Source organism: Cyanistes caeruleus, unplaced genomic scaffold, assembly GCF_971803275.1.
Source record: "Cyanistes caeruleus unplaced genomic scaffold, bCyaCae1.hap1.1 HAP1_SUPER_30, whole genome shotgun sequence".
Lineage (NCBI taxonomy): Eukaryota > Metazoa > Chordata > Aves > Passeriformes > Paridae > Cyanistes > Cyanistes caeruleus.
This window is the reverse complement of record NW_028256295.1, coordinates 3,639,936-3,650,721: the sequence shown is the minus strand read 5'-3', so window position 1 is coordinate 3,650,721 and position 10,786 is coordinate 3,639,936. Positions and strand designations below refer to the sequence as shown.

The following is a 10,786-nucleotide window of genomic DNA, read 5'->3' as shown; positions in this document are numbered from 1 at the left end:
AAATCCATGGAAATTCCATGGATGGATCTCAGACATCCCATTCCCAGGGGATGTCCAAGGATGGATCCCACTGCTGTCCCATTCCCGTGTGAACTCTGTAGATGTATCTCACTGCGATGCCATTCCCATAGAATTCCATGGGCAGATCTCCCCATCCCACTGCCATGGGAGCTCCAATCCAGTTCCCCTCCAAACCCATCCTGCGGGTCACCCTGTTTTTTGCCATCCCCAGCCCCCACAAGACTCCTGGGGGCCCCCCCATGACCTACCCAGCCCCCCCCAGACTCGTCCTGGGTTCCCCCTCATCCCCCCCACAACGGGAATTCCTGGAAGTCCCCCCGTGTCCCCTCCCCCAGGACTTTGGGGGTCCCACCCGACCTGTCCGTGCACCCCCAGATTTCTTCCACAGCCCCCCTGTGATGGTGGAGGGTGGAGGCCGAGTGCTGGTGCCCCGCTGCCTGCAGCAGATCCAGCGGTGAGGGCAGTTCGGGGGGTCCCTCAGCATTTGGGGTCCCTGGGATTTGGGGTGACCCCCCGGGCCCCCCAGGATCTCCCTGAACACGCTGACGCTGCCCGTGCGCAGTGAGAAGGTTCAAACCTGGCACGGGGTCCCCAGCACTGCCACCCGCATTGCCCAGGTACCCCCAAACCTGCCGAGAACCCCCAAACCCCCCGGGACACCCCAACCTCCCCTGATCCCAAACACAGCCCTGGATGCTCCAAAAACTCCCCAAAACCGCAAAACCCCATACAGACATTGAGAAGGTTCATACCTGTCATGGGGTCCCCATCTCCATCACCAGCAGGTTCCCCAGAAGAGCCTTGGGACCCCCAATTCCACCCCCGAGATCGCCCAAATTCCCCCATCGGGACCCCTGTAAACCCCCTTGAGAACTCCCAAAAAACCACCATGGCCCTAAAAACACCCAGAACTTCTGAAAACCCCCAGGAACCCCTCATGAAGGTTTATACCGAGCACGGGATCCCCATCGCCTTCATCGGCATCACCCAGGTACCCCCAAACCCCTCCCGGGACCCCCAACCCCTCCCGGGCTCCACTGCCGGAACCAACGGGAGCGGTGTTGCCCTTTTAAGAGGAGTTACAGTGGGACCCGACAACACCGGGGGCCCTTAAAGCGGCCATGGCAGAGAGAACCCCCAAAATCCACCCTGGGGGACAAAACATCCCCTACAGGGGCTTGGGGTGGGGACACCCCTAAAAATGTCACTTAAAGCCGTCATGATCCCCCCTCAAAAGGGGCTTGTGGGGCTGCGGCCGCACAAACACCCTAAAATGGGGAGAAAAACACACCCCTGTAGTGGTGGGATCCCCCCCAAAAAACCTGAAAAAGAGAAAAACTCCTCTTGAGAGGGGCCTGAAGACCCTGGAAGGCCCTGGAAGAGGGACAAGATCCCCTCCTGTGCTGGGGCCTCCCCGAGCCGGGAACTCTCCCGTTCCTGCACTCGGGGGAGCCCCGAACGACGGCGGCTCCTGGGCTGAGCCCCCTCAGCCGGGGCTGCGGGGGGAACTGGGGGGGCTGGGACGGGGCTTGGGGCTCCTGGGGTGAACTGGGGGACCCTCAGTGCTCCCACCTCCCCCTGTTCCCCTGTCCCGCCCCGTTCCCATTGTTCCCCCAAAGCTCCGCTGCCCCCAGCTCGGTTTGGGGGGGACCCAGCCCTTTCCCATCGTGTCCCGGCCCGGCCCCGCTCACCCGAGGGCTCCGAACCACGCACAGGGACAGAGGAGGGACAGAGGAGGAGGAAGAGGAGGGACAGAGGAGGAGGAAGAGGAGGAGCAGGAGGAGGAAGAGCTGGAGCAGGCAGAGGAGGCTCCACCTGCGCTCCCCGCTCTCTGCATCTGCAGCTCCTTCGGGACCATCGCCCCCCATCCCGCAGGTGCCCGGGGAGGGGGAGCTCGCCCCAAATCCCCCGGGGCTCCCTGGCTTTGGGGTTTTTGGGGGGGATGTTTGGGGATGGCAGGGCTCCAGAGCCGAGCCGCAGATGCCCCTCGGGGGCACCCCGGGGGTCCCCGGGAGGTGTTTTTGGGGGGTCCCGGTGGCGGTGGCGGCAGAGCCCCGGCAAAGGGGCCGGGGGGATGCGGGTCCGGCATGGCCGGGAAAGGGGTTCGGGGCTCCCGGTGCCGGCAGTGGCTGCTCCCAGCATTGCCCAGTTGCTCCCCACGTGTGGCTCCAGTTTCCTCTGCGCCCCACGATAAGCCAAATCACTCCCAGTCATGCCCTATTAGAGTAAAATTTGTCTCCATTTTATCCCATTTTTCCACATTTTTATCCAATTTTCCCCTTTTTTTTCCCATTTTCCCCCATTTTTGCTCTATTTTCCTAATTTTTATCCTATTTTCATATAGTTTTCGTCATTTTTATCCGAATTTTTATTTTTCACCAACTTTTCCCTCATATTTTTTTTTTCCTCCATTTCTGCCTTTTTTATCTCATTTTTCCTCAGTTTTCTCCATTTTTTCCTGTTTTTTTTCCTATTTTTCCTCCGTTCTTATTCAATTTTTTCCCCATGTTTTCCTATTTTCCCCCAATTTTTTTCCATTTTTAATCTATTTTTTTCCCCATTTCCCCATTTTACGCTATTTTTGCTCCATTTTTCCCCAGTTTTTTCGCCATGTTCTCTCCTGTTTTCCCCATTTTCTTCCATTTTTCTCCCATTTTTGCCTCATTTTTACCATTTTTATTCCCATTTTTACCCCAGTTTTCCCCATTTTTTCCCCCATTTTTATCCTGGTTTTATCTCATTTTTCCACAATTTTATCCCTATTTTCTTCCATTTCTTTCTCCCATGTTTCCCAATTTTTCCTCCATTTCCATCCCATTTTTTCCCTATTTTTTTTTTCAGTTTTGGCTCCATTTTCCCCCATTTTTCCTCCCATCTTTCTCTTTCCCCCCTTTTTTTCTAGTTTTCTCCAACTTTTCCCCATTCTTCTTCAATTTCTATCTTATTTTTCCCCATTTCCCGTTATCTTCGCCATTTAATTATCTCAAAAATTGAAATTTGGGGGGAAAAATATAAATTTTGGTTGGGAAAAAAGGGTGCTTTGGGGGCAAAACTCCATGAATTTGAATCACAGCTTTCCTGTGATTTTTCCATAAATTCCCCATGATTTCCAGCCAGAAAGAGGCATGTGATTCATCTGAACATTCTGGAAGCTGGAAGAGGACCAGGCCATCAACCTTCCCAAAAATCTTGACCAGTTCATCCGCAATTCCACCTTTCCCAACTCCCCGGATTCCCAGGTCCGGAAATTCTTCTACGACCTCCCAGGTAGGCAATTCCCAAAATTCCATGGAAAAATGGGATAGGGGGATTTCATCCAGTTTTTTTTTCCTGATTTTCCCCATTATTTTCCCCAATGTTTTTCTCTCTTTTTCTTTTTTTTTCTTAATTTTCCTGATTTTTCCGTCATTTTTCCCTGAATTTTTCCCAGTTTTTTCCCCATTTTTTTCCTGACTTTTTTTCCCTGATTTTTCCCTATTCCCAAAATTTTTTCTTTTCCACAACTTTTTCTTAAATTTTTCTTAAATTTTTCTGGCTTTTCCCATTTTTTCCCGATTTTTTCCCCTGATTTTCCCATTTTTTTTCCTGATTTTCCCCCAATTTTTTTCATTGTTTTTTCTGATTCCTTTCCCTGATTTTTTCCAGGATTTATTCCCTTTTTCTTATTTTTTTCTCAGTTTTCACAATTTTTTTCACATATTTTTCAAACTATTTTTCCTGATTTTTCCCTCTGATTTGTCGAAATATTTCCCCTTTTTTTCCTAATTTTTCCTGAATTTTTCCTGTTTGTTTCCTTGATATTTCCTAGTTTTTTCCCCAAATTTTCCCCCATTTTTCCAGTTTTTTCCCCACTTTCTTGTCCTCAGTTTTTATTTATTTTTTTCCTTGATTTTTCACTTTTTTTTTCTCAGTCTTCTTCCTCTTTCTTTTCCTGATTTTTCGTTTTTTTCCCAAATTTTTTCCTAAATTTTTTTCTTGATTTTCCCCCTCTTTTTCCTGATTTTTCCCTCTTCTTTTTGCAGCATCTTCCTGGTTATTCCCCAATTTTTTTCATAATTTGTCCCTGATTTTTCTCTGTATTTCTTAATTGTTTACTGGTTTTTCCTGATTTTTTCCAGGTTTCTTCCCTCTCTTTTCTCGATTTTACCCAATATTTGCTCAATATTTTTCTAGATTTTCCCCATTATTCACTGATTTTTCCTGACTTTTTTCCTGATTTTTTTTAATGATTTCTTTTTCATGATTTTTTTATTTTTCTGATTTTTTTTTTCAATTTTTTCCCATTTTTTTTCTTTAGCTTTTCCTTGATTTTTGTGCTTTTTCCTGTTTTAATCCCATTTTTTTCCCCTGATTTTTCCCTTTTCCTTTCCCTAATCTTTCTGGTTTTCCCCAATTCTTTCCTGTTTTTTTTCATTATTTTTTTCTGATTTTTCCAGATTTTTTTATCCTTTTCCTGTTTGTTTCCCTGATTTTACACTGATTTTTTTTTTTCCCCACATTTTTTCTCTGATTTTTTCCCAATTATTTTCCTTATTTTTTTGCAATTTTTTCTCAAATATTTCTGGGTTTTCCTTCATTTTTCCAACATTTTTCCTAATTTTTTCCTGATTTTTCCTGATTTTTCCCAGGGTCTTTTCAGCTTTCTTTTCCTGATATTTTCCCTGATTTCTCACAATTTTTCACAATTTTTTTCATGTATTTCCCATTTTTTCCTGATTCTTCTCTCTTCCTTTCCCAAATCGTTTCTAGCTTTTTCCCAATTTCTTCTCAAATTTCCCTAGTTTTTACCTGATTATTCCTGGTTTTTTTCCTATTACTTTTCAGATTTTATTCCTCTTTCTTTTCTGGATTTTCCCCAATTTTTCCAAGTTCTTTCCCAGGTTTTTTCCTGATTTCCCAAATATTCTTTCCAATTCTCCCTGGTTTTTCATTAGTTTTCCTTCTTTTCCTATTTTTTCTGATTTTTTCCCCATTTTTTCTGATTTTTCCTGATTTTTCACAGATTTTTTCCACTGTCTTTTCCTGATTTTTCCCCAATTTTTTCACATTTTTTCCCTTGAGTTTTCTCTTTTTTTCCCCAAAATTTTTCCTGGTTTTCCCCAATTTTTTGTCAGATTTTCCCGTTTTTCCCAAATTTGTTCCTGATTTTTCCCTGATTTTTTTGGATTTCACCCTGATATTTTTGGTTTTTCCCCGAATTTTCCCTTCCATTTTCCTTGAATTTATCCTGGGCTTTTTTCCATTTTTTCCCCAATTTTCCAGTTTCTTTCACACTCCCAGTATCATCCCAGTCACAATCTAATCCCAGTAACTCCCAGTATGATCCCAGGAACTCCCAGTCTGATCCCAGTCATTCCCAGGATGAGGCCAGTGGCCCCCAGTTGCTCCCTGTCAGTGCCAGTGTGACCCCAGTAGCCTCCAGTGTGATCCCTGGGACTCCCTGTCTCTCCCAGTATATCCCAGTCAGCCCCAGCACGCTCCCAGTCATTCCCAGCTCCTCCCAGTTGCTCTCAGCATGATCCCAGTTGTTCCCAGCCACTCCCAGTCAATCCCAGTATGATTCCAGTCACCCTCAGTGGGATCCCAGTCTCAGGCAGCAGGGACCCAGCTGCTCCCACTGTGATCCCAGTATGATCCCAGTTGAGTGTGATCCCAGAATAGTTGTAATTCTTCCCAGTTCCTACCAGTATGATCCCAGTTGTCCCTGGAATAGTCCCAGTCCATCTCAGCACGGTCCCACTCACTCCCCGTTTCTCCCAGTGTGGTTCCAGCTGTTCCCAGTATGGTCACAGTCACTCCCAGTATATCCCAGCTGCCCTCAGCATGCTTGTGCTCATTCCCAATCATTCCCAGTTACCCCAGTAAGGTTCCAGTTACCCCAGTCCAAACCAGTCCCTGCCAGTGCTGCCATTCCTGGGATCCCCCAGCCCTCTCTGTGTTCCCCCCTGCCACATCTCCCCAGAGGAGCCCCAAGGGCTGGCAGTCCCCAGCCAGGGTCCCCAGCCAGCCCCAGGTTGGATCTGCAGCCCCCAATTTTCCCAGTTTCCCTCTCCTTTTCCCCGGGCCGGGTTCCCCCCGTCCCCAGCGGGTGGGAGCAGCGGAGAGCCCCGCGCTGCCCATCCCGACCTGTCCCGGCTCCATCCCCGCTCCTGCCGTGGGCTGTGAGGGGTTTGGGAACGGGGCACCGAGGGTGTCACTGCTCCTGGGGGAGGAGGTGGAGGGATGGAGGAGGAGGGATGAAGAAGGAGAGAGAGAAGGGATGGAAGTAGGAGAAGGAGGTGGGGTTATGGAGGAAGAGGAGGAGGAAGGATGGAAGGGGAGGAGAGGGAGGAAGAGGAGGGACAAAGGAGGATCAGGGAAAGGAGAAGGAACCACAAGGTTGAGCACTCATTGAATTCATAGCCCCCTCCTGTGGGATCATCACCCACCATCCCACAGGTGATGGGGGAGTGAGAGCTTTGCCCGGATATCCTGGGGGGGTCCCTGGGTTGGGTTTATTTTGCGGGGGGGGGATGTTTGGAGAATGTGGAACTGCAAAGCTGAGCGAAAAATCCTACTTGGGGGGACATTGGGGGGTCTCACCATCCCTAAGTGGGGAAATGGTAATGGGGAACTTTTCGGATTCCTGGCACTCCCAGCAGCCTGGGGATGGTAGGGACCGAGCAGACAGGTTGTCCCCAGTACAAGCTTGACTCCCAGCAGCTGGGACCGGCGGGAACCCTTGAACCCCAAACAGGAGAGACTAGAGTTGGGGAAATCCTGGGAGGCATTTTCAGGGCTGAATCTTGGTGTTTTTTGGAGGTTTTACGGACCCCAGATGTCCGGTGACTTCTAGAGACGAGCTTGGACAGAGGGACCTTCAAACTCAATGTCCTCATCCCTTGTATTTCCCCAAACCAGGATTTCCCATTCCCAAACCTTGGCCAGATGGAGAAGGAGGCTACGAGGAAGATGCACCAGGACACACAGGCAGGTGAGGAGGAAGTCAGTGCCCCTTTCCCCCTCTCTCCTGCTCCATCTCCCAGCCCAGCCTGGCCCCCGGCTGCAGGACAACCCCGCTGCCGACGCCGTCCTGCCGGGGACGCACTGGGGGGATCTCCTTCCCCTTCCCTCTGGCACGGAGGCAAATCCCATCCTCTCCTTGTCCTTCCTCCCCCAGACCAGGAGCTGAGGATGGAGACCAGGGAGGACAAATCCCCACAGCAGAACCTCATGGAAGAAGCTGTTTTGAGTGGCTCCACAGCACAGGAATTCAACAGGGAAGAAAAGCCATGGAGATCCCACAGGAGGAGGGGCTCCAAACCCATCCCAGGGTGCTCTGAGGAGGAAAGACCCACCCTGTGCCGGGAAGGCGGCTGGAGATCCAGCCGGGGCTCTGAGCTGGTGGTCCATGAGCAGCTTCAGGATGGGGAGAAGCGCTACAAGTGCTTGGAGTGTGGGAAGAGCTTCAGAGAGAGCAACAGCCTGATCCGCCACCAGATGATCCACACTGGGGAATGGCCCTACGAGTGTGGAGAATGTGGGAATGGCTTCTACTGCCACTCCCACCTCATCATCCACCAGCGCATCCACACTGGGGAGAGGCCCTACGAGTGTCCTGAGTGTGGGAAGAGGTTTCAGACCAGTTCCAGTCTCCTCCTGCACCAGCGGATTCACACGGATGAGAGGCCCTTCTGCTGCCCTGACTGTGGGGAGGGCTTCAAGCAAAACTCCCACCTCATCACCCACCGGCGCATCCACACTGGGGAGAGGCCCTATGAGTGTGGGGAATGTGGGAAGAGCTTCAGACAGAGCTCCAGCCTGATCAGCCACCAGAGAACCCACACTGGGGAACGTCCCTATGAGTGTGGGGAATGTGGGATGACCTACAGCCGGAGGTCCCAACTGATCATCCACCAGATGATCCACACTGGGGAGAGGCCCTATGAGTGTCTCCAGTGTGGGAAGAGGTTTCAGACCAGCTCCCATCTCCTCCAGCACCAGCTGATTCACACAGATGAGAGGCCCTTCCACTGCCCTGACTGCAGGAAGGGCTTCAAGGACAACTCCAACCTCATCAGGCACCGGCGTATCCACACTGGGGAGAGGCCCTACGAGTGTCCCCAGTGTGGGAAGAGCTTCAGCCAGAGCTCTAACTTGACTCAGCACCAACGGAGGCACCGGTAAGGGAAGCCCTGCGAGTGCCCCAAGTGCAGAAAGGTGTCCATGCGCTGCTCCAGCTCCATCCCCCATCAGAGGACCCACGTTGGGCAGAGCCCTGATGACCCACGTACCCAGTGATCTGTGTTGGGAAGACACTGGGCTGGTGGTCATTTTGATTTGGCCCTAATTTTCTTTTGATTCATCTTCATCCCTTTAAAACAGACAAAATTGGGGTAAAAGTCTTCAGATTCATCAAAGGCATCTAAAACATCTCTTTTACTAGTGCTTGAAGGGAATCTGGTATTCAGGGAGGTAATGGGGAGGGTTTTGGGGGTATTTGGTTTATTTGTCTCCATCTCTTGGCCCTCAAGGAGATGAGCGAGTTCTATCTGTCACCTCAAAATCACTCAGTGCCATTGAAATCTACTCAATCCCACCCAAAATGACTGGATTCCACAGTCCCTCAGGGTGTGTTGCCTTAAGTTTTAGCTTTCATATTTTTCATATTCTGCACTGCCTAGGTTTGTAGTTTTGAACTTCCTATTAAGTGCTAGTGAGCTCTCTTCAGAGTAGGTAGACAAAACAATTCCTTTTCTAGCTTGATACCAAGGACAATTGTTACATGTTCCATGCCCAAAAGCATGAACAAGGGTGGACTGAAGAGAGAAAACAAGGATAGGACTTCCTCATCTGAAGCTGTAATTGGACAATGAATCCAAATATGCAGATGGACCTAAACTTCTGAAAATGTGAGACCTCATGATCACTTGTCCATTTTTGTGACCATTTCTGGTCCATCTTGGGTGTAGCCCTGTCCAGGTTCTTGCACTGCCCAAGGTGTATCCTCTAAGGCCTTTTAATAAACTTTATTCTTAACTCTGTCCAGCCCCTGTTCTAGGTCAGCCTTCTAAAGGCATCAGGTGGAATGGGGTTGGAAGGGGACGAGGTGAAGTGGGATGCAAATCAGGTGAGTTGAGAATGGCATTGGATGGGGCAGGATAGGTGGGATAGAGTTTGGGAGGTGTGAAATGAGGGAAATTGGTCTTGGGAAGGGGGTCTTGATGTCCAGCAGGGATGGGATGGGTTGGGTTTGGGACTGGGGATGTGGGGTGGGGTCTGCAATGAGACAGCCAAAGTTTGGGGATGATGAAGGGAGGGGGAGCCCATTATTGAATGAGGTTTTGGATATTCAACATTCCTGAAGAGACTTTGGGGCATCTCACATTTCTGAGGCGCTTTTGGGGCACTCCCCAGCTCTTTGGGGGTTCCTGAGAGCAGCTCCATGGAGCCCCATTGCCAGGGCTGGTTGCCATGGGCACGAGCTCAGAGCTGTAGCCAGAGTGCGTTGCCTCAGTGCTGGAGAGCAGAGAAATGATGAATGGCCCCAGACATCTCCAGGGTGTGTTTGGGGGCAGAGCAAGTTCTGCCTGTGTGGGGCGGTCACTGCCCCAGCCCAGCCACTGCAGCCTCTGCTCCAGTCCCAAAGTGGCTGCCAAGCCCCTGGCACCCCAAAAACCCCAGCTGGGAGAGGGAGCAGAGCAGGTGAGGTTGTGACATGGGTGTGACACTGACATGTGCCACGGCCCTGGAGCTCACAGCAGCTGCGATGGCGCTGGATCCAAGGCTGATTGTGGATCTTTGTCCCTCTCTTTTCTCCTGACTTCCAGTTTTCAAAATCTGGATAGCTTGAAGTTGGATGGGTTGGACGAGTTGGCTCAGTCAGTGCTTGTTGCAGTGTGTTTATTTTGTTCTGATTATTAAGTGAATGGTTTGTTCCTGTTGTTATCCCCCTATGATTGTGTAATGGTTTTGCCCTCCTGTCAGTTTTTGTAAACCCCTCCCCTTTTTCCTGAACCTTCCTTGTCCATAACCTTTAGCCTGCCCCTGGTCCCTGTCATTCAATGTAAACCCAACGCTTTGTTCCAGCAAGTTCCCTGCCTTTCATCCCCTACTCAAAGCCCCATTGGCTTTGCGACTGCCGCCCCTCACAAATGTTACCCCTATTGGCTCCTAGTATTGTGAACCCTCCTCCCGACTCCTCCCATACTGTATTCCCATTGGTCCTTGGTTTGTACCCTCCCCTCTTTAAATTGGAGAGCACAGGCGTGCTCAGGGCTCAGAGTCCTTGGGTCCCTTTGTGTCTTTCCAGCCCTCGTCCTGTCACCGCTCCTTTCCCTCAGTAAATCCTGTTTCTGGAAAGCTGCTTGGACTCTGGGTCTCCTCCATCTCCTCACTGAAACCCACGACGCTAAGATCCGCAGAGCCTTGAGTGGCGGAGAGGCTCTGAAGGCTCGGTCTGGGGAAAACAGCTCCCAGACCGTTCCCCACTCCTGGCGCTGCCAGCGGCCAGTGAGCAGAGCTAGCCCAGGTGTGAAGGGCTGCGGTGGGCAGCGTCAGGCCATGGCCGAGGGGGCCTGGACCCACCCGGAGCTCCTCCCGGAGCCCAGCGGACTCCAGCTCAGCGGGGGCCGGCAGCGGGGCACGGCTTAGGCTCGGCAAGGTGTGAGCAGCCGTGGTCCGGCCCAGCCTCAGCCGGGGTCCCGCAGCCTCCCGTCCCCACCCGGTCACTGCTGGGGCCAGCCCGGCCCCACCAGGCCGAGCCTGTGCGATTCAGCCCTTGTGG

At 50.9% G+C, this 10,786-nt stretch overlaps 1 protein-coding gene across 1 annotated transcript; it reads left to right on the top strand.

The window, feature by feature from the left end:
* The first annotated feature begins 1,798 nt into the window (after positions 1 to 1,798).
* On the top strand, positions 1,799 to 10,365 carry LOC147645335 (uncharacterized). Its single transcript, XM_086874838.1, has 3 exons — positions 1,799 to 3,288; positions 6,922 to 6,994; positions 7,181 to 10,365. Exons 1-3 carry the CDS (start codon positions 3,124 to 3,126, stop codon positions 8,185 to 8,187), a joined length of 1,245 nt encoding a protein of 414 aa, XP_086730964.1. The 5' UTR covers positions 1,799 to 3,123; the 3' UTR covers positions 8,188 to 10,365.
* The last annotated feature ends 421 nt before the right edge of the window (positions 10,366 to 10,786 follow it).